This window comes from Salvelinus alpinus, chromosome 13, assembly GCF_045679555.1.
Source record: "Salvelinus alpinus chromosome 13, SLU_Salpinus.1, whole genome shotgun sequence".
In the NCBI taxonomy this organism is placed as follows: domain Eukaryota; kingdom Metazoa; phylum Chordata; class Actinopteri; order Salmoniformes; family Salmonidae; genus Salvelinus; species Salvelinus alpinus.
The window spans coordinates 11,087,447-11,115,266 of NC_092098.1; the positions used below are offsets into that span (position 1 = coordinate 11,087,447).

At 45.3% G+C, this 27,820-nt stretch overlaps 1 protein-coding gene across 2 annotated transcripts in view; it reads left to right on the forward strand.

Moving 5' to 3' along the window:
- The window catches only part of LOC139537051 (serine/threonine-protein kinase PAK 3), a 57,909-nt gene that overhangs the window by 18,118 nt on the left and 11,971 nt on the right, over positions 1 to 27,820 (forward strand). Inside the window, exons 2-9 of one of the 2 annotated variants that reach the window (XM_071337888.1) lie at positions 13,673 to 13,866; positions 19,092 to 19,192; positions 19,637 to 19,790; positions 19,967 to 20,004; positions 21,183 to 21,245; positions 23,091 to 23,234; positions 24,055 to 24,229; positions 24,822 to 24,885. In XM_071337888.1, coding sequence (XP_071193989.1) covers positions 13,695 to 13,866; positions 19,092 to 19,192; positions 19,637 to 19,790; positions 19,967 to 20,004; positions 21,183 to 21,245; positions 23,091 to 23,234; positions 24,055 to 24,229; positions 24,822 to 24,885 — 911 coding nt within the window. In that variant the 5' untranslated portion in view covers positions 13,673 to 13,694. The remainder of the gene's footprint in view (positions 1 to 13,672; positions 13,867 to 19,091; positions 19,193 to 19,636; positions 19,791 to 19,966; positions 20,005 to 21,182; positions 21,246 to 23,090; positions 23,235 to 24,054; positions 24,230 to 24,821; positions 24,886 to 27,820) is intronic. The other variant, XM_071337889.1, reaches the window with a different exon arrangement.

Below are 27,820 nucleotides of genomic sequence, written 5' to 3' on the forward strand. Positions count from 1 at the left end.
GGTGATGATTGGTTATCCTAACAGCTCCCCCTTGTAACAGAGCAGAACTGGATATGCCTCTTCAACGTCCACAACAGACCCATTCCCCAGTTGGCCTGTCCCCCCTCCCCTCCACCAGCCCTAATGCTACATAGAGCCATGAGCCTGTGCCAGATCTAGAGGCTGAGCCTGCCTATCCTGCTCAGTGAGGCTCAACTTAGGCAGGCTCCTACAGCCAGCCCTCCCCCATCCTCATCCACATCACTGGGCCAGCTCTAAATCACAGTCCTTCTACAGCTCCTCCTGCTTTAGCCAGGAAAATTCAGCATTAATGTTTGATCAGAGCCAAAGAGCAGGGAAAATAACAGCTCCTCATGGATATAGTAAAAGTTGAATAGGAAACATCCCCAGTAATATCTCAGATAATGGTGGGCCATGTACTGTATAGGCAGTAGGCAGTGGTGGCTGGCTCCCTGTGGCTTTTTTGACACGTGTACAGTCCTGTTTCTGTCAAGACGGCATATTCTAATGTGGCAACCGTAATGCAAGCCCTGCCGAGCAAGAAGAGGAAGGGCAATTTAAGGCACGTTAGCCTCATGTTCCTGTTGCTACTTTTCTGCCTTTTTTTCACAGCTTGTGGTCTTAAATTGGCATCATGGTATCATTTTGATGATGCTGCATATCCACAGATGAATAATCCAACAGAATAAATAAAAAAAATAAAAAAGTATTGCGCTATTTATTGATGAATCACAGAGAGAAGTCTCTTGATGACAGAGCGATTCTGTTTTCCCTCCTGGGCAGTTGATATATTTAAGCATTACAAAAACCTCTTGTTATCTAACCCTACCATCGTGTACATAGAAAAAAGAGAGTTGTTTGTTGCTTGCCGGTGCTGTTGTTTTTTTAATGTTGGATGGGATCAGAGATGGAGAAACAGGAGATGCTCCTTAGGGGCAGTGCACTCATACAGTAAAATGTACACTAACTGCCTCCCTGCCTGTCAGCCTGCTGACATTACCCAATAAATAGGTCAGTGTTTTAACCTACAGTCAGTGAAGGATAAGGAATGTATGGGCGCCTGTGATACGTCCATCTTTAGCGGTCCCTGTGGACACTGACCACTCAGCAGTACTAAAGCATCCATTAGTCATGTGACTAGCCAGAGGGCCACACCTATGGGGGAGGGAAAGGAAGGGAACTTCCTGCAGTCAACCTGCTGATGACATCATACGTGTACAGCAGAGATATAGTTAACTAACAGTGCAAATGCTTTTACTTTCTATGTACTTATCCTTTCACTTCTAGTGCATTGATTCTAGCTCCCAGTGCTTACAGTATAGTGCATTGTGTGTTCCCTGATGAATAGATAGAGTACTCATTGAGTGTGCTTTATATTACAGACCCCAATGCCTGCGATTGTTGACACAAATCATAATTTTCATGAATATGCCCCGTGGCCTACACGGAGGTGTAGTCTTGATGATGTAGTCCCTGTAGAGGACCATGAGTCAGAGGTGCAATCGATGAAGCCCTGTGCTGCTGCCCTGTGGTCCTGTCTGTCTGTGGAGGAATAATGGGATACATTCGCAAGTGTTGTTTTAATGACCTGCGGGCGGAAGGCTTTGAACTTCCTTTCACTTTGATTGGCTGACCAGATAGGGACCTGATTGGTCTGTGTTATTACTGTACTGGTCACATAAGGCCTGCGTCTGGGCTCTGGATATGAACTACAGTACAACACTGCTCTATTATAGTGACCTAATGAAAAGCACAACTGTTTTACCACAAGGTAGTGTAGACGGTCTCTCAACATGGCGCCTGCTTTTACGTAACAAGGGCCATGACTGATGACATCATGGTAACCACAGGATTGATGTCTTTCTCAGAGGTAGGCTATTGAGTCTAGCATGGAATATTTAATGATTAACAGGACAGAGATACAGGGCCTAAGTTCCTCCAGGAATGAAGAGGATAAAGTAAATAAGTTAGGTTAGAGACATTGGAAATCAGTGGATCTTTTCTGATCAAAGATACCGGGTAGCGTTAGCCGCTTGTGATCAATCTAACACCGTTTTTTGGGGGGACAAACTACAGTATGTTCAATTAACTTCAAAGCTTAATTTCAGTATTTCAGCTGTACTCTAAGCTGTTCCCAGATAGTGTGCAGGGTAACCATACGGCATGGTGTGAGACAGACAGTTTCACTTTTACAGAATAGAGGACTAACGACCTCTCACTCCTCGTGGGGAGAGTAACACAATCTAACAGAAGCCCTCATGTGCATTCAGGTATATCCAGAAAAACTGCTTCAAATGGGGAATATACTGTAGCGTGACTCACCACACCCAAACAAGTGTAGGAACTAGCTTTGTGTTGACTGTTTCAGTCCCACCCACATTAAAAAATACTATTGTTTATATATCAAACTATAGTATATACTATAGTATTCACTGCAGTGTTTTTACATTACTGTAGTATTTACTATAGTGTTTTTGTTTGACTATCTTTGACATAGAACTGGGGCTTCCTTCTTGAGGAAACCAACTGGACATGTACTAAAAGAGGACATTTTCCATAACCTGTAGGCAACACAATATATGGTCTATACTTGGCATGTAGGTTTCTCACTCATGGGTGGCACAAATTGGGCTATGGGGGAGAGAAATGGGTGGGGTATATGCAAATGTAATATTAGCATATCGACAAGGTCTGTACTATAGTATTCTACAGTATACTACAGTTTACTACAGAATTCTACAGTAGGCCTGAGTACTACATTATCGAGGGTTACTACAGTGTGTAGTATAGTATGTTGCAGTTTACTACTAAATTCTACAGTAAGTTCTACACATGATCGAGGGATACTACATTGTGTAGTGTAGTATTCTACAGTATACTACAATTTACTACATAATTCCACTGTAGGTACTACACTTGATCGAGGGATACTACAGTGTGCAGTATAGTATACTACAGTATACTACAATTTACTAAAGTTTACTACAGAATTCTATAGTAACTAATGCACATGATCGAGGGATACTATAGTGTGTAGTATACTACAGTTTACTACAGAATTCTATAGTAAATACTGTTGTATTCTATAGTAAACTGTAGTGTTTTTTATGTGGGCAGGGACACGGCTACTTTAGTGTCTTATCACTGAAAACACATCCTCTCTCTCATTCACTTACACACACATTTACTGTATACTGCAGCACTTATCTGCTTTATGAGGTGGAGTCAGCCCATCTCCCCACACTGTGAGTGAACCACCTCTGTCTACCTCTCTGACAGACATAAATCAGGGGTTTCTCATGGGAATGATCTGACTTAAATCTAACACACTGTTTTCCCATGCTGAGGCTTGATGATGTAACAAACTCTCCACAAACATTTAAATAAAGGCTTCTAATCCACACACACTCAAGCGCGCATGCATGCACACTACAATAGGGATGGGCGTGGTTAATTGAATATCCGGATATACGAACGTATTTTAGTGTTCAATTAATTGGGGGTGGCAGGTAGCCTAGTGGTTAGGGCATTAGAGTCAATAGCAATTACTATCCGGGTAACTTAAAAAAATTATGATATTAGTCGAATAATCAAATCATTTAAAATCTGCATCCCTACCACACATGCATACGCACACACACACACACACACACACACACACACACACACACACACACACACACACACACACACACACACACACACACACACACACACACACACACACACACACACACACACTTCAGATGGGAAACCTGGAACAAGATGGCGCCAACGATGGTCGCCCTGTTGCTAGCTCCAAACCAACATTGCAGGCTTTTGTTTATTTTAGTGTTATTTTTTACTTTAATTGATCAGAAAGTTTTCAGTATTATGTCCTATGACTGACAAGAACTTCTGGACATCAGATCGGAGATAACTCACCACAAGTTTGAATTTCCGGAGCTGGATCCTTTCTGGATTACCCGAAGCAGTTCCATTCATCACTGGAGCCCTTTTCCCAAAAAGATGCAGCCGGAGAAGGGTAAGGCGAGGTATAGTACTAGTCCGATTTAAGTTAAAAGGGTAAACCACCCTCCGCTTCTTAGTATATTACTTGCTAATGTACAGTCACTGGAAAATAATCTTTGCAAGCTCAGAGCGCAGATTTACCTACCAGATAAATACGAGAGACTAACTTAACTGCCTCACATAGACTTGGATTTTGGGGGAGGTGCCTTGATCAGGCTATACAGCCATCAGGGTTTTCCAGACATCGCACGGACTAGGAAAAATTACTTTGCACGAAAACGAAAGGCGGAGCAGTATGTTAAAATCAACAACTCATAGTGCGATTGTAGGAATGTACAAAACCCTTAAGATTTTCACCTCTCCTGACCTGGATTACCTCACGATCAAATGCCAACCCCGTTATCTCCTGAGAAAAGGCACCTGTGGTATGGTCTGTACAACGCTGGTCTGACCAATCGGAATCCATGCTACAAGACTGTTTTGTTCATGTGGACAGGAATATGTTCCAGGCCGCCTCTGGGAATAACATCAACGAATACACTGACTCTGTCTCTGGGTTCATCAGAAAGTGCATAGAAGATATTGTTCCTATAGTGACGATTAGAATATACCCAAACCAAAATCCGTGGATAGATAGCAGCATTCGCACAAAACTGAAAGCAAGAATCAACCCATTTAACCACGGCGACTGGAAACATGGACGGAGTACAAACAGACCCCCTATGACCTCCACAAGACAATCAAAGAGGTTAAAAGACAGTACAGGGAAAAAGTGGAGTCGCAATTCAATGGCTGAGAAATGAGACGTATGTGGCAGGGACTTCAGAGAGTCACGGATTATAAAGGGAAAAACAGCACACCTTTTTCACCCGCTTCGAGGAAAACAACACACAGATGCCGACGTGGACCCCCGCTGCTCAAGAGGACTGCGGGCTCCCGATCTCTGTAGCTGATGTGAGTAGGACCTTCAAGCGTGTTAACCCTCACAAGGCTGCTGGCCCAGACGGCATCCCAAGCCACACTCTCAGAGCATGTGCTGACCAGCTGGCTGGAATGTTTACGGACATTTTCAACCTCTCACTCTCCCAGTCTGTCATCCCCACTTGCTTCAAGATGGCCACCATTGTTCCTATACCCAAGCAAGCTAAGGTAACTGAACTAAATGACTATCGCCCAGTAGCATTCACTTCTGTCATCATGAAGTGCTTTGAAAGGCTAATGAAGGACCATATCACCTCCACCTCCATTGAACCACTACAATTTGCATACCGCCCCAACAGATCCATGGACAACACAATCGCCATTGCACTGCACACCGCTCTATCCCACTTGGACGAGAGGAATACCTATGTGAGAATCCTGTTTATAGACTATAGCTCAGCTTTTAACACCGTAGTGTTCTCTAAACTTGTCACTAAGCTTAGGGACTTGAGTCTGAACTCCTCCCTGTGCAATTGGGTCCTAGATTTCCTGAGGGCCGGCAACAACACCTCCGCCACACTGATCCTCAACAAGGGGGCCCCATAGGGGAGTCTGCTCAGCCCCATCCTGTACTCCCTGTTCACCCATGACTGCGTGGCCAAGCACGACTCCAACTCATCAAGTTTGCTAACGACACGGCAGTGTTAGGCCTGATTAGCAACAACAATGAGACAGCCTACAGGGAGGAGGTCAGAGCCCTGGTGGAGTGGTGCCAGGAAAATATCCTCTCCCTCAACATCAACAAAATGAAGGAGTTGACCGTGGACTACGGGAGACAGAGGAGGAAGCATGCTCCCATCCTCATTGAAGGGCCACAGTGAATAGTGTCAAAAGCTTCAAAGTTCTTCGGTGTGCGTATCCCTGAGGACATGGAACGGTCTCACCACACCGACAGCGTGGTGAGGACAACAGCGCCCCTACAACTTCAGTCAGCTGAAGAAATTTGGCATGACACCTAGGACCTTTACGAGCTTCTACAGATTCTGTCGGGCTGCATCACTGCCTGATATGGCAACCGCACCGCCCTCAACCGCATTGCTCTGTGCGGTCAGCCCAACGCATCATCGGGGGCACGATGCCTGCCCTCCAAGACATTTACAGCACTCTGTGTCAAAGGAAGGCCAAGAAGATAATTAAGGACCCGAGCCACAGACTGTTTACTCTGCTACCGTCTGACAGACGGAGTCAGTACAGATGCATCAGTGCCAAGGCCGAGAGACAAAAAAACTGCTTCTATTACCAGGCCATCAGTCTATTGAACAGCTTCTATTACCAGGCCATCAGACTGTTGAACAGCTTCTATTACCAGGCCATCAGACTGTTGAACAGCTTCTATTACCAGGCCATCAGACTGTTGAACAGCTTCTATCACCAGACCATCAGACTGTTAAACAGCTTCTATTACCAGGCCATCAGACTGTTGAACAGCTTCTATTACCAGGCCATCAAACTATTGAAGAGCTTCTATTAACAGGCCATCAGACTGTTGAACAGCTTCTATTAACAGGCCATCAGACTGTTGAACAGCTTCTATTACCAGGCCATCAGACTGTTGAACAGCTTCTATTACCAGGCCATCAGACTGTTGAACAGCTTCTATTACCAGGCCATCAGACTGTTGAACAGCTTATATCACCAGACCATCAGACTATTGAACAGCTTCTATTACCAGACCATCAGACTGTTGAACAGCTTCTATTACCAGGCCATCAGACTGTTGAACGGCTTCTATTACCAGACCATTAGACTGTTGAACAGCTTCTATTACCAGACCATCAGGCTGTTGAACAGCTTCTATTACCAGGTCATCAGACTGTTGAACAGCTTCTATCACCAGGCCATCAGACTATTGAACAGCTTCTATCACCAGACCATCAGACTGTTGAACAGCTTCTATTACCAGACCATCAGACTGTTGAACAGCTTCTATCACCAGACCATCAGACTATTGAACATCTTCCATTACCAGACCATCAGACTATTGAACAGCTTCTATCACCAGACCATCAGACTATTGAACAGCTTCTATTACCAGGCCATCAGACTGTTGAAGAGCTTCTATTACCCGGCCATCAGACTGTTGAACAGCTTCTATCACCAGGCCATCAGACTGTTGAACAGCTTCTATTACCAGACCATCAGACTAATAAACAGTCTTCTATCACCAGGCCATCAGACTGTTGAACAGCTTCTATCACCAGACCATCAGACTGTTGAACAGCTTCTTTCACCAGGCCATCAGACTGTTGAACAGCTTCTATCACCAGACCATCAGACTGTTGAACAGCTTCTATCACCAGGCCATCAGACTGTTGAACAGCTTCTATTACCAGACCATCAGACTGTTGAACAGCTTCTATCACCAGGCCATCAGACTGTTGAACAGCTTCTATCACCAGACCATCAGACTGTTGAACAGCTTCTATCACCAGGCCATCAGACTGTTGAACAGCTTCTATTACCAGGACATCAGACTGTTGAACAGCTTCTATTACCAGACCATCAGACTGTTGAACAGCTTCTATTACCAGACCATCAGACTGTTAAACAGCATCTATTACCAGACCATCAGACTGTTGAATAGCTTCTATCACCAGGCCATCCGACTGTTGAACAGCTTCTATCACCAGGCCATCAGGCTGTTGAACAGCTTCTATTACCAGACCATCAGACTGTTGAACAGCTTCTATTACCAGACCATCAAACTGTTGAACAGCTTCTATTACCAGGCCATCAGACTGTTGAACAGCTTCTATCACCAGACCATCAGACTGTTGAACAGCTTCTATCACCAGGCCATCAGACTGTTGAACAGCTTCTATCACCAGGCCATCAGACTGTTGAACAGCTTCTATTACCAGACCATCAGACTGTTGAACAGCTTCTATTACCAGACCATCAGACTGTTGAACAGCTTCTATCACCAGGCCATCAGACTGTTGAACAGCTTCTATCACTAGGCCATCAGACTGTTGAACAGTCTTCTATCACCAGGCCATCAGACTGTTGAACAGCTTCTATCACCAGACCATCAGACTGTTGAACAGCTTCTATCACCAGACCATCAGACTATTGAACGGCTTCTATTACCAGACCATCAGACTGTTGAACAGCTTCTATTACCAGACCATCAGACTGTTGAACGGCTTCTATCACCAGACCATCAGACTATTGAACATCTTCCATTACCAGACCATCAGACTATTGAACAGCTTCTATCACCAGACCATCAGACTATTGAACAGCTTCTATTACCAGGCCATCAGACTGTTGAAGAGCTTCTATTACCCGGCCATCAGACTGTTGAACAGCTTCTATCACCAGGCCATCAGACTGTTGAACAGCTTCTATTACCAGACCATCAGACTAATAAACAGTCTTCTATCATCAGGCCATCAGACTGTTGAACAGCTTCTATCACCAGACCATCAGACTGTTGAACAGCTTCTACCACCAGGCCATCAGACTGTTGAACAGCTTCTATCACCAGGCCATCAGACTGTTGAACAGCTTCTATTACCAGACCATCAGACTGTTGAACAGCTTCTATTACCAGACCATCAGACTGTTGAACAGCTTCTATTACCAGACCATCAGACTGTTGAACAGCTTCTATCACCAGGCCATCAGACTGTTGAACAGCTTCTATCACCAGGCCATCAGACTGTTGAACAGCTTCTATCACCAGGCCATCAGACTGTTGAACAGCTTCTATTACCAGACCATCAGACTGTTGAACAGCTTCTATCACCAGACCATCAGACTGTTGAACAGCTTCTACCACCAGGCCATCAGACTGTTGAACAGCTTCTATTACCAGGCCATCAGACTGTTGAACAGCTTCTATTACCAGACCATCAGACTGTTGAACAGCTTCTATTACCAGACCATCAGACTGTTTAACAGCTTCTATTACCAGACCATCAGACTGTTGAACAGCTTCTATCACCAGGCCATCCGACTGTTGAACAGCTTCTATCACCAGGCCATCAGACTGTTGAACAGCTTCTATTACCAGACCATCAGACTGTTGAACAGCTTCTATTACCAGACCATCAGACTGTTGAACAGCTTCTATTACCAGACCATCAGACTGTTGAACAGCTTCTATTACCAGACCATCAGACTGTTGAACAGCTTCTATTACCAGACCATCAGACTGTTGAACAGCTTCTATCACCAGACCATCAGACTATTGAACGGCTTCTATTACCAGACCATCAGACTGTTGAACGGCTTCTATTACCAGGCCATCAGACTGTTGAACAGCTTCTATTACCAGACCATCAGACTGTTGAACAGCTTCTATTACCAGACCATCAGACTGTTGAACAGCTTCTATTACCAGGCCATCAGACTGTTGAACAGCTTCTATCACCAGACCATCAGACTATTGAACGGCTTCTATTACCAGACCATCAGACTGTTGAACAGCTTCTATTACCAGACCATCAGACTGTTGAACAGCTTCTATCACCAGGCCATCAGACTGTTGAACAGCTTCTATTACCAGACCATCAAACTGTTGAACAGCTTCTATTACCAGACCATCAGACTGTTGAACAGCTTCTATAACCAGGCCATCAGACTATTGAACGGCTTCTATTACCAGACCATCAGACTGTTGAACAGCTTCTATTACCAGACCATCAGACTGTTGAACAGCTTCTATTACCAGGCCATCAGACTGTTGAACAGCTTCTATTACCAGACCATCAGACTGTTGAACAGCTTCTATCACCAGACCATCAGACTATTGAACATTTTCTATTACCAGGCCATCAGACTGTTGAACAGCTTCTATTACCAGGCCATCAGACTGTTGAACAGCTTCTATTACCAGACCATCAGACTGTTGAACAGCTTCTATTACCAGGCCATCAGACTGTTGAACAGCTTCTATCCCCAGGCCATCAGACTGTTGAACAGCTTCTATTACCAGACCATCAGACTGTTGAACAGCTTCTATCACCAGACCATCAGACTATTGAACAGCTTCTATCACCAGACCATCAGACTGTTGAACAGCTTCTATCACCAGGCCATCAGACTGTTGAACAGCTTCTATTACCAGACCATCAGACTGTTGAACAGCTTCTATTACCAGACCATCAGACTGTTGAACAGCGTCTATTACCATCAGACTGTTGAACAGATTCTATTACCAGGCCATCAGACTGTTGAACAGCTTCTATTACCAGGCCATCAGACTGTTGAACAGCTTCTATTACCATCAGACTGTTGAACAGATTATATTACCAGGCCATCAGACTGTTGAACAGCTTCTATCACCAGACCATCAGACTGTTGAACAGCGATTACTAGCCATCTACCAGGTTATGCAAACTCACTCACACAAAACGCACACAAGCTATCACACACACTTCATACTCACAAACACACACACATACACACTCACCCACTCACACACAGCAAACACTGCTGTCCCATGTCATAGAGACATTGAACCACTGGACACTTCCCGTTTCACAATGTTTCACAAAAACTGTATTCCTGCAACGCTTGTGATTGTTTTCACCTTTCATTTAGGCCCTTTCTTGCACTATGATTTTTTGCGCACCATGATGTTCTGATAAACATATCTTTTTTTGCATTCAAGCCTCAGTTTTGGATTTATTCATTTTTCGACAGTGTGCAGGTCTCCATCTCTTTCAATACTGTATTCCCGACATAGCTCATTCTAATATTTCTACTACTGTACTTTGTATTTAGTTACACTGTTTTACACACCGCATATACTGGATTCTTGATATAGCTCACTCTAATATATCTATTAATGTACATATTATTCTTAGTACATCTGGTGTAAATTCATCCTCTGTATGTGCGTATAGATTGGATTTTTATTAATGTTACAGTGCTATCTGATTTGTTAATTGGATTCGTCCCGACGTTCATTTTTCATTTCTTGTTCTACTTTCTTGTACTTTTAATTTTTTTTTACATTAAAATGATTTGTGAACTTGTTTGACGTTTTACTGTATTTTTAGGCGCTAGTAACATAAGCATTTCGCCGCACCAGCTATAACATCTGCTAAACTGTATACGCGACCAATAAGCTTCGATTTGATTTGACACACACACAGACAGACATTTGCAAGTGGTCCGGGAGTGTATCCTGTGCTGCCTGGTGGCCTTTTTTCACTAATGTAGGTCTCCAGTCTAAGAGGCTGTGTGGCCCTGAGACATTTGGACTGTAAATCACATGATGGGCCTCAGGGCGAGGCTGTGAAAAGAGCCTAAGATGGAGGATGGAAGGCTTGAGGATGAGGGAGGGGATGAGAGATATGAACATGTAGCCCAGCTCTCACTCTTCATATCCCGGTTGCGATTTCACAGTCGAACAAAGTCATTGGACATCATTAGCACCGTTCCAGCGCCAAACAGCTCATTAGCTCGCGTCCTTCTAACAGCCTGAGAAAAATGTGCTGTCTCTTGAAGGTTGCGCTTCATTGACTTTCACTTGTTTACGTTGGGAGAGGGAATTACCCTAATTTAACTGAATCTGTAGCTGTTCTCCTCATCTCAAACTGTAGTCAACAGGGTTCAGGTTGACAATGAGTATACTGTCTTGAGCCTAACCTTAACTTGCACAGATTAATCCCCATAGATTCTTCCAGATGGCTATCCCATCTTTATCCGGGAGACCTCTCCACATTACCTAAATAGGCCAATGTTCCTGATGTAGTTGGAATCCCTAACTAGGGGTCTGCTTTACTGCAAGCTGCAGATCTGTGTCACTGTCCTGTATGCTGCTGCCATTCCTAGAGGGCCTACTGTTTACTATGCAGAGCATGCTCCTGTCACTCTCATTATATTACCCTGGTCCTGATGCTCCAGGAGAGGGCTTCAAAAGCCCACAGCTGCAATAACAATGTAAGAGAGCAGCAGAGAGAAATAAGAAACTCTGTTGGAACCTCTGCTTCATATGATATTACTGCCCTAACCTTAGCTCCTAACCTAGGCCCTACCCTTACTGGGCCCTACCCTTGCTGCAGCTGAGCAGCCATGCCCTATAACACACATTCTAAATCGCTGGCCCAAACGTCCGCCTCACATATTCACATTTAGAACAGAGATGCCTAAGAGGATGGTGTGTGAAGTGTAACAGGCACAGCAATGTAATGGAACACAATGTGACATACACTGCAAATGGTGAGATATGTTTCTGAAGCATGTTTCGTCGTGGGCCTACATAAACATTGATCGATTTGAATGTCAAGTGTGTTTTAATAACTGGGAGCGTCTGTTTGTACTGAGGCTTGGTTGAATCTCTGATTATCAGGTTACACATGGAAAATACTGTATAGGCTGCAACTGCAATAGCACAGTAGTCCAGGATTTTACATCAGGGATGTAACGGTTTGGCTATGCTGAGGACTAAACATTCTGTTTACAGATGCTTCCTAATGAAGTCAGATGTGTGTACTAGTGGACTTATCTCCCCCTAGATGAATGTAAGTCGATGGGCTGCAGTCTCCATACTATACACTTTCTTGTCAGTTTCTCTCCATCATCTCAGCAGACGATGATCTCAGCAAAGATCCGTAATCTACTTGGAGCTTCTGTTGAATGTAGTCATTTAGATTTAAACATGCTTTTGTAGCTAGATGTTTTCCAGTCTGTAAATCTTGTGATTGGATTGTTTTTCCCTCTGGCACACGGCAGATCTAAAACATTACACAGAGTAGTTCCTGAACACAGAGTAGTTCCTGAACACAGAGTAGTTCCTGGACACAGAGTAGTTCCTGGACACAGAGTAGTTCCTGAACACAGAGTAGTTCCTGAACACAGAGTAGTTCCTGGACACAGAGTAGTTCCTGAACACAGAGTAGTTCCTGAACACAGAGTAGTTCCTGAACACAGAGTAGTTCCTGAACACAGAGGCCTTCCTTCAAGAAAAAGATTAGGAACCAGAGAGTGAAACTATGACAGGAAGTTGTAGGTCTAAGTAAAGACAGATTATGGGATATTGTGCCCCCCTGGAGCACAGAGAGAGCCCTTCTTGTGACCCATGGAGATTAAAACACGCTGGCTTGAGGCTGCTCATGCCTCTACTGACAGCAAAGATTACACAGTGAGGGGGAGACAGACAGCCATCCAAAGACTATTACCTTGTAGAGTTTTGTTGAACGCCTGACAAAGTCTTACAGTATTTGTACTTGTAGTATCTGGGATCTACATCTGTTTATATTAGTTACTATGCTGTTACTAAGCAGTGATGTATTACGACAGTGTACGTTACTACACCTAATAGGAAATGCACATGCGCACGAGTGTGCCCGGGAAACTGTAGAGCAGGAGAGGTTTTGACTAAACGAAAACTAACTGTACTCCCGTCTCCTGCCTGGTCATTTCTCCACAACACAAATATTACAGTACTCAAGTTCAAAACCATTACAACATTCCTCACATTTCTTGATTCAGTTATTTGGAATGAAAAAAAAACTTTAAATGTGGGATGGATGTTGATCTGTTTAAAGCCTGCAGTGTGCAGAGGGAGTGGTGGATTTCAAGTATATTTTGATATTTCAGAGGAGAGCCTGTAGGCATGGCTCTCTTCTCTCTTTCCACTTTGATCCTAAGAATCCCTTACTTTATTTTCTATCATAGCCTCATGCTAAACTTCCCTCTCTCTTGTTTTTCCCCTTCGTCCTAGGATACTGTGAGTGTTACTAAAGATGTCCGATAGTGTCGATATTGAAGAGAAACCGCCAGCCCCTCCCTTGAGAATGAACAGTAGTTCCCGAGACTCTTCATCAGTGAATCACGGCTCCAAACCTCTCCCAATGGCTCCTGAAGAGAAGAACAAGAAGGTTCGCCTGCGCTCCATCTTCCCTGGAGGAGACAAGAGTGAGTAGACATCTGCATCACCCTTTACTGTAGTATAGAACTAGAGCCCTGAGTATGTCCTGACCACGTCACCTAAATATGAAAAACTAGGCCTGGAGTTTCCACGAAACCCGAGACATCCTCACTGGCTCACGAGGTCAAGTGAAAACAAGGAACCCGTTGATCAGTGATAGAGTAACATCACTGTTTTATTAGGGTTAGGAGCCCTCTCTGAGCTATGCAATTTGGGATATGGGTATTGTATTTATTTTTAGCTCTGCCCTCGGCAAAAAAGTGAAACAATCTCAGTTATATAAAAGTTGCTAGAGCCATATAATCCTTGTAAACACAGTTCTTATTCTAAAAATATTGAAAATCACTGTTCAAGAATAATGACACCGATTTTAACGTACAGTGCATTCGGAAAGTATTCAGACCCCTTGACCATTTCTACATTTTGTTAGGTTACAGCCTTATTCTAAAATGTATTAAATTGTTTTTTCAATCGACACACAATACCCGATAATGACAAAGCAAAAATAGTTTTTTATTAAAAATGTAAAACTAAAAAATAACATTTTATAAACAGTACCAGTCAAAAGTTTGGAAACACTTATTCATACTCATTCAAGGGTTTTTCTTTATTTTTTACTATGTTCTACAATGTAGAGTAATAGTGAAGACATCAAAACTATGAAATAACACATATGGAATCATGTAGTAACCAAAAAACTATTAAACAAATCAAAATATATTTTATATTTGAGATTCTTCAAAGTAGCCACCCTTTGCCTTGACAGCTTTGCACACTCTTGGCATTCTCTCAACCAGATTCATGAGGTAGTCACCTGGAATGCATTTAAATGAACAGGGGTGCCTTGTTAAAAGTTAATTTGTGGAATTTATTTCCTTCTTAATAAGTTTGAGCCAATCAGTTGTTTTGTGACAAGGTAGGGGTGGTATACAGAAGATAGCTCTATTTGGTAAAAGGCCAAGTCCATATTATCTCAAATAAGAAAAGAGAAACGACAGTCTATCATTACTTTAAGACACGAAGGTCAGTCAATCTGGAAAATGTCAAGAACTTTGAACGTTTCTTCAAGTGCAGTCGCAAAAACCATCAAGCGCTATGATGACACTGGCTCTCATGAGGACCGCCACAGTAAAGGAAGACCCAGAGTTACCTCTGCTGCAGAGGATAAGCTCATCTGAGTTACCAGCCTCAGAAATTGCAGCAAATAAATGCTTCACAGAGTTCAAGTAACAGACACATCTCAACATCAACTCTTCAGAGGAGACTGTGTGAATCAGGACTTCATGGACGAATTGCTGCAAAGAAACTACTACTGAAGGACACCAATAATAAGAAGAGATTTGCTTGTGTTTAGAAACACAAGCAATAGACATTAGACTGGTGGAAATCTGTCCTTTGGTCTGATGAGTCCAAATGTGAGATTTTTGGTTCCAACCGTCGTGTCTTTGTGAAATGCAGAGTAAGTGAACGGATGATCTCCGCATGTGTGTTTCCCACCGTGAAGCATGGAGGAGGAGGTGTGATGGTGTGGGGGTGCTTTGCTGGTGACACTGTCTGTGATTTATTTAGAATTCAAGGCACACTTAACCAGCATGGCTACCACAGCATTCTGCAGCGATACACCATCCCATCTGGTTTGGGCTTAGTGGGACTATAATTTGTTTTTCAACAGGACAATGACCCAACACACTTCCAGGCTGTGTAAGGGCTATTTGACCAAGAATGAGAGTGATGGAGTGCTGTAACAGATGACCTGACCTCCACAATCACCCGACCTCAACCCAATTGAGATGGTTTGGGATGAGTTAAAATCAAACTTTTTGTCACATGCGCTGAATACAATAAGTGTAGACCTTACCGTGAAATGCTTACTTATAAGCCCTTAACCAACAGTGCAGTTCAAGAAGAGCTAAGAAAATATTTACCAAATAAACTAAAGTAAAAAAATTATAATTAAGAGTAACACAATTACGTAACAATAATGAGGCTACATACAGGGGGTACCGGTACCGAGTCAGTGTGCGGGGATACAGGTTAGTTGAGGTAATTTGTACATGTAGGTAGGGGTGAAGTATAGATAATATACAGCGAGTAGCAGCAGTGTACAGTACAACAAACAAATGGAGGTGTGGGGGGTCAATGTAATAGTCCGGTGGCCATTTGATTAATTGTTCAGCAGTCTTATGGCTTAGGGGTAGAAGCTGTTAAGGAGCCTTTTGGTTCTAGACTTGGCGCTCCGGTACCGCTTGCCATACGGTTGCAGAGAAAACAGACTATGACTTGGGTGACTGGAGTTTTATGGGCTTTCCGCTGACTATTATATAGGTCCTGGATGGCAGGAAGCCTGGCCCCAGTGATGTACTGGGTCGTACGCATTACCCTCTGTAGCGCCTTACGGTCAGATGCCGAGCAGTTGCCTGACCAGGCGGTGATGCAACCGGTCAGGATGCTCTTGATGGTGCAGCTGTAGAACATTTTGAGGATCTGGGGACCCATACCAAATCCTTTTAGTCTCCTGAGGGGGAAAAGGTTTTGTCTTGCCCTCTTCACAACTGTCTTGGTGTGTTTGGACCATGATAGTTTGTTGGTGATGTGGACACCAAGGAACTTGAAACTCTTGACCCGCTCCACTACATTCCCGTTGATGTTAATGGGGGCCTGTTCGGGCCGCCTTTTCCTGTAGTCCACGATCAGCTCCTTTGTCTGGCTCACATTGAGGGAGAGGTTGTTGTCCTGGCACTACACTGCCAGTTCTCTGACCTCCTCCCTATAGGCTTTTTCTTCGTTGTCGGTGATCAGGCTTACCACTGTTGTGTTGTCAGCAAACTTAATGATGGTGTTGGAGTCGTGTTTGGCCACGCAGTCGTGGATGAAAAGGGAGTACAGGAGGGGACTAAGTACACACCCCTGAGGGGCCCCAGTGTTGAGGATCAGCGTGGCAGACTTGTTGTTGCCTACCATTATCACCTGGGGGTGGCCCGTCAGGAAGTCCAGGATCCAGTTGCAGAGGGAGGTGTTTAGTCCCAGGGTCCTTAGCTTAGTGATGAGCTTCATGGGCACTATGGTGTTGAACGCTGAGCTGTAGTCAATGAACAGCATTCTCACATTCTACCCTTTTCCAGGTGGGAAAGGGTAGTGTGGAGTGCGATTGAGATTGCGTCATCTGTGGATCTGTTGGGGCGGTATACGAATTGGAGTGGGTCTAGGTTATCCAGGAGGATGCTGTTGATGTGAGGCATGACCAGCCTATCAAAGCACTTCATGGCTACCGACGTCCGTGCTAAGGGACGGTAATTATTTAGGCAGGTTACCTTCGCTTCCTTGGGCACAGGTGGTGGCCTGCTTGAAACATGGTGGCCTGCTTGAAACATGTAGGTATTACATACTCAGTCAGGGAGAGGTTGAAAATGTCAGTGAAGACACTTGCCATTTGGACCGCAGAATGAAGGAAAAGCAGCCAACAAGTGCTCAGCATATGTGAGAACTCCTTCAATACTGTTGGAAAAGCATTCCAGGTGAAACTGGTTGACAGAATGCCACGAGTGTGAAAAGCTGTCATCAAGGCAAAGGGTGGCTACTTTGAAGAATCTGAAATATATAATATATTTTGATTTGTTTAACACTTTCTTGGTTACTACATGATTCCATATGTGTTATGTCATAGTTTTGTTGTCTTCATTATTATTCTACAATGTAGAAAATTGTAAAAATAAAGAAAAACGCTTGAATGAGTAGGAGTGTTCAAACTTTTGACTGGTACTGTAAGTATTCAGACCCTTTACTCAATACTTTGTTGAAGCAACTTTGGCAGCGATTACAGCCTTGAGTCTTCTTGGGTATGATGCTACAAGCTTTCCTGTATTTGTGGAGTTTCTCCCATTCTTCCCTGCAGATCCTCTCAAGCTCTGTCAAGTTGGATGGGGAGTGTTGCTGCACAGCTATAGTCAGGTTTCTCCAGAGATGTTCGATTGGGTTCAAGTCCGAGCTCTGTCTGGGCCACTCAAGGACATTCAGAGACTTGCTCAGAAGCAGCTCCTGCCTTGTCTTGGCTGTGTGCTTAGGGTCGTTGTCTGGTTGGAATGTGAACCTTTGCCCCCAGTTGGAGGTACTACGCACTCTGGAGAAGGTTTTCATCAAGGATTTTTCTGTACTTTGCTCCGTTCATCTTTGCTTTGATCCTGACTAGTCTCCCAGTCCCTGCAGCTGAAAAACATTCCCACAGCATGATTGCCACCACCATGCTTCACCGTAGGGATGGTGCCAGGTTTCCTCCAGGCCTGATGCTTGGCATTCAGGCCAAAGAGTTCAATCTTGGTTTCATCAGACCAGAGAATCTTGTTTCTCATGGTCTGAGAGTCTTTAGGTGCCTTTTGGCAAACTCCAAGCAGGCTGGCGTGTGTCTTTTACTGAGGAGTGGGTTCCGTCTGGCCACTTTACCATAAAGACCTGATTGGTGGAGTGCTGCAGAGATGGTTGTTCTTCTGGAAGGTTCTCCCATCTCCACAGAGGAACTCTAGAGCTCTATCAGAGTGACTATCGGGTTCTTGGTCACCTCCTTGACCAAGGCACTTCTCCACCAATTGATCAGTTTGGCCGGGCGGCCAGCTCTAGGAAGAGTCTTGGTGGTTCCAAACTTCTTCCATTTATGAATGATAGAGGCAACACTGTTCTTGGGGACCTTCAATGCTGCAGACATGTTTTGGTACCCTTCCCCAGATCTGTGTCTTGACACATTCCTGTCTCAGAGCTATATGAACAATTCTTTCAACCTCATGGCTTGGTTTTTGCTCTGACATGCACTGTTAACTGTGGGACCTTATATAGACAGGTGTGTGCCTTTCCAAATCATGTCCAATCATTTGAATTTACCACAGGTGGACTCCAATCAAGTTGTAGAAACATCTCAAGGATGATCAATGGAAACAGGATGCACCTGAGCTCAATTTCGAGTCTCATGGCAATGGGTGTGTTTTTATTTTTTATAAATGTGCAAACATTTCTAAAATCCTGTTTTAGCTTTGTCATTATGGGGTGATGTGTGTAGATTGCTGAGGATTTAAAAAAAAATCTATTTTAGAATAAGGCTGTAATGTAACAAAATGTGGAAAAAGTCAAGGGGTCTGAATACTTTCCGAAGGCACTGTACATCTCTTTAAAATCCTTGTGTATGTATTATACATAGATCTGCATGTTCTTTTGTTCCTCCGTGCAGCAAACAAGAAGAAGGAGAAGGAGCGTCCTGAGATCTCCCTGCCTTCAGACTTTGAGCACACCATCCATGTTGGTTTTGACGCTGTTACAGGGGAGTTCACTGTAAGTTTCAGTTTCTAATTGTTTTAGTCGTATGTACAGGATACACGTGGTATTCACCGTCTAACCAAATGCTTACTTGCAGGTTCCTTCTCGACAATGCAACAACAATAAGAACTAATTAAAGATAAGAATACGAACATAAAGTAAATGGCTTATTAGAATAGAATAAACATTTTAGCATAAGTATATTACAGGAAGGCATAATTTATAGTCCAATAGTACATCTTTAAGTGACAGATCAAGGTACTTCCAGTGCATGTCTTTATACAGTATATCACAGACAAGGAAGGTATCTAGTAGTAGCTGTTAGTACACCCTTATCACCCATATTACCACTACTTGTTAACTATAACCCAAACATGAAAAGGTGTGCAGTGGCGGTAGCAATGAGGTCAAAGAGTGGATCTAACCCCTGACCTATGACCTGTGACCTCTCTCCCCCAGGGCATCCCAGAGCAGTGGGCGCGGCTCCTTCAGACCTCCAACATCACCAAGCTGGAGCAGAAGAAGAACCCTCAGGCCGTGCTGGACGTGCTCAAGTTCTACGACTCCAAAGAGACGGTCAACAACCAGAAATACATGAGTTTCACCTCCGGAGGTGAGAACACACAAACACACAATGCTCAGATCATCTCGCTGTCTTACGTTTTCTGAATGAAAAAGAAAAATGTGCTACTGAGTAAAAGCTTTGACTATTTATCGGAGAGTCTACATGTCAGCGTGTTGTCACTGTAAGAGAATTGGACGTGGGGCAATGATTCCTTTCTCTTTCAGACAAATCTGCACATGGATACATAGCAGTCAACACTCTGGTAAGTGCTCATCCATTTCCAACATGTTCCTTTCATCTCAACAGCTAATTGGTACACATTTGTTGAACGAGAAACAAATATGAGCTTGCACGCGTTGTAGTATTCTCTCCTCAGACGTAGAGTGCTGCGGAGCTTTTGTAAGGACTGTAAGCAAGGACGGTCTATTATCATTACCCTGACCTCACACGACTGTCTCAGAGTCTAAACGTCCCCTTTGGAAATCAGCCTAATGACTCTCTCTGGGCTGCCACAATGGCTCAGTTTATTTTAATAATGAACCGTTTTGTCATATTTCATATATTTTGAAAACCATTGTCCCTATAGGCCCTTAATCGGTAGTTGTGTACGGGTAACTGTCTACGCAAGTGATGCAACCAATCTCCTCACTGTATTATAGCTAGACTGGTAAGTTCTAGTCGGAACTAGAAGCACAAGCCTTTTGCTACACTCGTATTAACATCTGCTAACCACGTGTATGTGACCAATACAATTTGATTTGATTTGATTTGGGGGGGAAAGTTGCTATTGACTACATATTCTTTGGACAGTGTCTCTGTCAAAGTAACGTTTCATTGGTGGACTGAGAAAGAAGACTCAGAGGGCATGTGCACTCACCTGCATTTAGTCTTTCTGTCTGATGGTACTTTACCTCTGGCTTGGGTCTGAGCACGGAGGCCCTTTTCTCCATTATGGTTCTGCCATGTCTGAAGAAGGCTGTTGTTCCCAGGCGGTTGTGCCGGTCTGTTGACTCCCAGCACTCTGAGGGTCCTGACGAAGTGTTGATAGAGCAGGTCCGTAAGGAGCCGGTTCCTGAGCCTGGCAGTGGGTACCACGCCTCCCAATCGCTCAGCCCTCTGATATATGTAATAACACGGTGGTGTTAAGTTACAGTCCCGAAAGCAAAAGGTTCTGCCACTAATATCACTGTGGTGATCCCCTTGGCATCTCCGCTCCCCAAAACATGATTTGTGTCTCTTCACCCATGAAATTCTCTCCTCAGTATGTGAGGATCCATTCATCTGTAGTTAGATGTTGATGATGTCATTTATTCCCCATCACTCCGTAGTGGTCCCCTGCCCTCTGCCCTCTCCTGTCCCGCTGTAGTCCAGTCCATTGCTCTGTAATGTTGTGTGGGTCTGTGTTCAGTAAATCCTCCCATTTTCAACCTTCACATTCAGAACCGACTGCTGTCGTCTGGGCCTCCTGTCAGCCATAGAACCTGCAGCGCCTTATTTGACAAGGTAACTCCTCCATATTACTTTCCACATGCCTCTACGTTGGCTATACTCTAAATTGAACCATTTTGAACTCTTACTGTTGTTGATGCTAGATTTGCCCAGATGTCCAGGCTCCATTGGATGAAAATGAACAGGACTTACCAATGAACATGACTTGCCCACCGCAAATGTCTGAGATTTTAGAGACATCGCCGTTCTCTATATTTAAATTGAATCTGGCTACATTTAATGTCATGGATGCATCTCTATTTCACCACTTGGCTGTAAGCATTTCCTTAACCAATTCCAAATGGCCCATCCTTTAACTGCCAGGGCTGTGAGGCGCATGCCTGAGAGGGCTGTGACGATACTCACATTCCTGCATGTCGGATCCCATGTTCACCACGTAGCCAATATGTGCCTGCTTTAATAGGCCATCGGCTGTTTAGATCTGGCCGCATGGCCCAGTAGAAACCTGCTAGCTTAGCGCTACTTATCATTAGCCAGCTAGCCTCTCATCTCCTCTGCCGCCTTCACCTCTATCTGTTCTGTCTCTCGGGCTCTTCTCAGAACGCTGACCCCTCTTATCCCCCCATGGCAGAGCTTAAACCAAACCACCTTCCACTGCTAAACGAAGGACTGCTGGCTTGCCACCATTGCATAGCCTGCAGCTAGTCACCGCTACTGCTATGCTGTGCTGCTTTGGCTGTTCTTTGCCATCTTACATTGCATACTTAGGCTAGAGATGGAGGAAATCTATCCCACCTTACAGAACAGGTTCACCCAGATGATGGTGTTTATGATGGAGTACAGTACAGAGGGGAGAGACATGAGAAATCATTTACAGAGGAGCAAATAGTGACAGGGAGGGGCCTTTGCATGGCTCTTTCACCACCATCATAGTTGGTATTGTGGCCTACCGTACTGTAAGACTGGATGATGTTTTTAGTGGCTCTGGTTGGAGTTGAAGTGTTGGGTCAGGGGTTTGTTTTGCATGTTTGGTTCTCCAGGTCCAACTGTATGCTGTGTAATGCAGTTCTATGAGCTGACGCGCAAATACATCACAACATAGATTATCCCTGTTAGCCTTGTTGTAGCATGTTTTCTCATTTGAACTGTTCTTAACTCTGTTTTTAACTCTCATTTTAACTCTGTTTTTAACTCTCATTTTAACTCTGTTTTTAACTCTCATTTTAACTCTGTTTTTAACTCTCATTTTAACTCTGTTTTTAACTCTCATTTTAACTCTGTTTTTAACTCTCATTTAACTCTGTATTTAACTCTCATTTTAACTCTGTTTTTAACTCTCATTTTAACCCTGTTTTTAACTCTCATTTTAACTCTGTTCTTAACTCTCATTTTAACTCTGTTTTTAACTCTAATTTTATCTCTGTTGTTAACTCTCATTTCAACTCTGTTTTTGCTGTAAAATGATTCACTCTCAAACCTCACCCTGTAACTACTCTACAACACCCCCCCCACCAACCCCACCCAAATCCCATCCATGCCATACCCCACTCTCTTGTCTTTTCTCTTTCTGGTACATACCTCAGCCCATAAGCCATGCTAGTAGCTATCCTCTCCAGGTTTAAGCAAGCCGATCATGTCGAATACCTACATTCCTAATTACACATGTCAAATCCATTACAATCTTTCTGTTTGACCCTATTCTAGTTCACAGCCGAGCACCCTGTTGTAATAGGAGGTGTTTATTGTGAGCTTGGACGTGCTTCATTACATGGAACATTAGGAGTTCCTGGACTAACCATTGACAATATTGCAGGTGATGCAGTCTGTCCCAGCGGTGTCAGATTGTCACAGTCCAACATACTACAGACCTCCTCACTGACCCCTTGTTTTACCCCTCAGGGTGCAAAGACATCCACAGAGCCCCCGATAGCGCCCCCTGTGTCAGAGGAGGAGGAGGAGGAGGAGGAAGAAGAGGAGGAGGATGACGATGATGACAATGAGCTTCCGCCCGTCATCGCACCTCGACCTGAGCACACTAAATCTGTGAGTCACACTGAGGTTATGAACGATGACTTAAAACCTTGTTACAGATCTAGACAGACTTACAGTCTTACTACCTCAACAACTCAACTCACTACAGCGCTGTAGAGTATGCATGTTTTCCTACTCCTCTCTGACAGTGTCTGTCCTGCTCCTCTCTGACTGTGTCTGTCCTGCTCCTCTCTGACTGTGTCTGTGTCCTGCTCCTCTCTGACTTTGTCCTGCTCCTCTCTGACTGTGACTGTGTCCTGCTCCTCTCTGACCGTGACTGTGTCCTGCTCCTCTCTGACCTTGATTGTGTCCTGCTCCTCTCTGACCGTGACTGTGTCCTGCTCTTCTCTGACTGTGACAGTGTCCTGCTCCTCTGACCGTGACTGTGTCCTGCTCCTCTCTGACTGTGACTGTGTCCTGCTCCTCTGTGACTGTGACTGTGTCCTGCTCCTCTCTGACCGTGACTGTGTCCTGCTCTTCTCTGACTGTGACAGTATCCTGCTCCTCTGACCGTGACTGTGTCCTGCTCCTCTGTGACTGTGACTGTGTCCTGCTCCTCTCTGACCGTGACTGTGTCCTGCTCTTCTCTGACTGTGACAGTGTCCTGCTCCTCTGACTGTAACTGTGTCCTGCTCCTCTCTGACCGTGACTGTGTCCTACTCTTCTCTGACTGTGACAGTATCCTGCTCCTCTGACCGTGACTGTGTCCTGCTCCTCTCTGACTGTGACTGTGTCCTGCTCCTCTGTGACTGTGACTGTCCTGCTCCTCTCTGACCGTGACTGTGTCCTGCTCCTCTCTGACTGTGACTGTGTCCTGCTCCTCTCCGTACAGATATACACCCGCTCTGTCATCGAGCCCTTGGCGCCTCCCGCCCCTGTGAAGGAGGTCACAACCCCACCGGAGTCCCAGGTCCAGCCAGAGAACACGTCCAGCACTCTGTACCGCAACACCGACCGGCAGAAGAAGAAGTCCAAGATGACAGACGAGGAGATTCTGGAGCGACTGAGTATGTTGTCTCTCTGTGGACCTATGGAGCATGGAGAGTCCCATAGAGAGTGTGCTGTAACTGTACTGTGTTGTGTGTCTAGTTCTCCAAACCCATCCTACTGCAGTGATTAGTGTGGGCTGCTCAGTAAGCCAGAGATTACAGCCTTAGGATGGCCAAGCGCCCCTCCGTAGTCTGAGTGCTGCAGTGTCTGCCTGTGTCCCTGTCCAAAAACATCAGCAGTGCTCTACTGAGCAGGCCAACCTTTCAGCATGCAGCAGTGTATTTGGCTGCAGTACGATGCCCCACAGCGGGCCACATCCCTGAGTGGCGTGGGCAGAGGAGTGTGTGTGTAATGCAGGGTTGCCTTCTCCATGTGTGTGTGTGTGTGTGTGTGTGTGTGTGTGTGTGTGTGTGTGTGTGTGTGTGTGTGTGTGTGTGTGTGTGTGTGTGTGTGTGTGTGTGTGTGTGTGTGTGTGTGTGTGTGTGTGTGTGTGTGTGTGTGTGTGTGTGTGTGTGTGTGTGTGTGTGCCTCAGCCTGACCTAGACCCCCTATTGTCATGCTCTCACACTCTCTACACTCTCCACTAATCACCTCTCTCTGTCCTCCCAGGGAGCATTGTGAGTGTGGGGGACCCCAAAAAGAAGTACACACGCTTTGAGAAAATAGGACAAGGGTAAGTCCACCTTCAATCCAAATCCACCAGCTACTTACTTTCTGTTATTTACCAAAGTAGACTTTGGTAGTCAGCCCAGCGTCTTTGGTAGTCAGCCCAGCGTCTTTGGTAGTCAGCCCAGCTGAGAGAAATAAAGACGGAGTCTCACTCAGAAGTGACCAGAGAAAGAGAGGAGAGAAAGAACGAAGGGTCTGAGAGAGAATAGAGAGAAGTAGAGAGGAAATCAGAACTGTATCTAGGCTTGGCTGCGGGCCAGATGAGCTCAGCCTGCGCTCTCTCTCTCTCTCGATCTCTCTCTCTCTCTCTCTCTCTCCTTCTCTCTGGAGTTTCGGGTGAGCTTAGCCCTGATATCACCACTCCCTCCACCTCAGTCCTGAACACAACAACGGCAGCTTCCAGCTCCCTCCAGCACTGCAGAGGCACTCTGTTTGTCTGTGTAGCCTCATCTAACACACCCCTAAGGGCTCCCTGATCAATGTGGGTGGTAATGACAGACAATCTACACACACTGTCTATAAATTAAAACAGCTGTGCAAAAAGATAAGAACACTACTCTGTGGTTACACACAGATTCCTCTGATTGAATCGACAGGAAAAATGTTATCTCATGATGTGAGCTATTAACAAACCTGGAGATAGATCACATGAGACTATTCCTGATGAGTCAATAATTAGTATGGATTGGTTGCACAGCTACATAACAGAGTGTTTGTTACCTGGCTGGCTGCAAGGTATCAGTGTCTGGGCCAGGGCCTGGGCTGGGCATGGGCTGGGCCTGGGCAGGGACTGGGCCTGGGCTGGGCCTCGGCAGGGCCTGGACTGGGCCTGGGCTAGGGCTGGGCCTGCCTCCACGAGAGCTGACTGGACCAAACATGAACACTCTTTCATTATTCATACACACTTACAATGCAATACACTGGTGTAGCGTGACAGTCTCAGGGAGGGAGGGAGGGAGGGAGGGAGGGAGGGAGGGAGGGAGGGAGGGAGAAGAGGGCAAGGAGAACAGAGTGAGGGAGAGAAGTGGGAGAGAGAGAGATGTGAGACTTGACTCAAGCTCTGACTTGTGACTTGTGAAATCAGTCTTCCACTTCATTCTGTCTAATAATAACTTAATAACATGAACTTTATTTGTATAGCACTTTTCAATGCAGGTAACAAAGTGCTTCACATCATAAAATAATAATATAAAAGTACTAACAAAGACAGGAGGAAGGAGACTGAAAGAAGATAGCTAATTGAAATCATACATTAAAAGCACCTTTATAAAAGTTTAAACTTTATGAAAACTTCAGCAGGGATTTAAAGAGGCACTGAATCTGCAAGCCTGATCCAAAGTCTAGGGGCCCTAATGGCAGATGCCTTGTCTCCTTTCATTTTCAATCTAAATTTTGGAGTGGTCAACAGTGCCCTGCCAGAGGATCTGAGGCTGCGTCCTGGCTCGTAGGAAGATTAAAGATCAGAGATATAGGATGAGGCTAAACCGAGTCTAGCCTTAAACGAGAATAATAACATTTAATCTATTTTAAAAGTGACTGGTAGCCGGGGCACAGAAGCTAAAATAAGTGTGATATGGTTAAATGTTCTGGTGCAGAACTGCAGCATTTTGAACTAACTGTAGACGATGGAGTGAGTTCTAACTGAGACATGTATACAAAGCGTTACAGTACTCTAGTCGTGAGGAAATAAAAGCATGTAGCTATAACTGTCTCCAGATCAGTGACTGAATAAAATACTTGACTCCAGCTATATTTCTTAGAGGATAAAAGCAGGACTGGATAACCTTTTTAACATTCAGTTTGAGGTTTAGGTAAAGGGTCAAAGAAGACACCAAGGTTTTTGGCTGTAGGCTTTACATTGGTAGACAAATAACCAAGGTTATTTACAATCTGGGTTCTAGCAAGGTGGGGGATAACCCTAACCCTAAACCCACCTAAATTAAGGGGCAACACCGGGATAAGGGGCAGCACCGGGATAAGGGGCAGCACCGGGATAAGGGGCAGCACCGGGATAAGGGGCAGCACCGGACTGAAGGACGGCAGCTCTGGACTGAAGGACGGCAGCTCCGGACTGAGGGACGGGAGCTCCGGACTGAGGGACGGGAGCTCCGGACTGGCTGACGGCTCTGGCTGCTCATGGCTCGCTGACGGCTCTGGCTGCTCATGGCTCGCTGACGGCTCTGGCTGCTCATGGCTCGCTGACGGCTCTGGCTGCTCATGGCTCGCTGACGGCTCTGGCTGCTCATGGCTCGCTGACGGCTCTGGCTGATCCTGTCTGGCGGAAGGCTCCGGCCGATCCCGTCTGGCGGAAGGCCCTGGCGGCTCCTGTCTGGCGGAAGGCTCTGGCGGCTCCTGTCTGGCGGACGGCTCTAGCGGCTCCTGTCTGGCGGGTGCTCCTGTCTGGAGTGGTGTAGGCACTGGTGGTAATGGGCTGGAGACACGCACCACAGGGCTAGTGCGTGGAGGAGGAACAGGGCTCTGGAGACGCACAGGAGGCTTGGTGCGTGGTGTAAGCACTGGTGGTACTGGGCTGAGGCGGGGAGGTGGCGCCGGAAATACCGGACCGTGCAGGCGTACTGGCTCCCTTGAGCACTGAGCCTGCCCAACCTTACCTGGTTGTATTCTCCCCGTAGCCCGACCAGTGCGGGGAGGTGGAATAACCCGCACTGGGCTATGTAGGCGAACCGGGGACACCATGCGTAAGGCTGGTGCCATGTAAGCCGGCCCGAGGAGACCAGACGTGGAGACCAGACGCGTTGAGCCGGCTTCATGGCACCTGGCTCAATACTCAATCTAGCCCGGCCGATATGAGGAGCTGGTATGTACCGCACCGGGCTATGCACACGTACAGGAGACACCATGCGCTCTACTGCGTAACACGGTGTCTGCCCGTACTCTCGCTCTCCACGGTAAGTACAGGGAGTAGGCGCAGGTCTCCT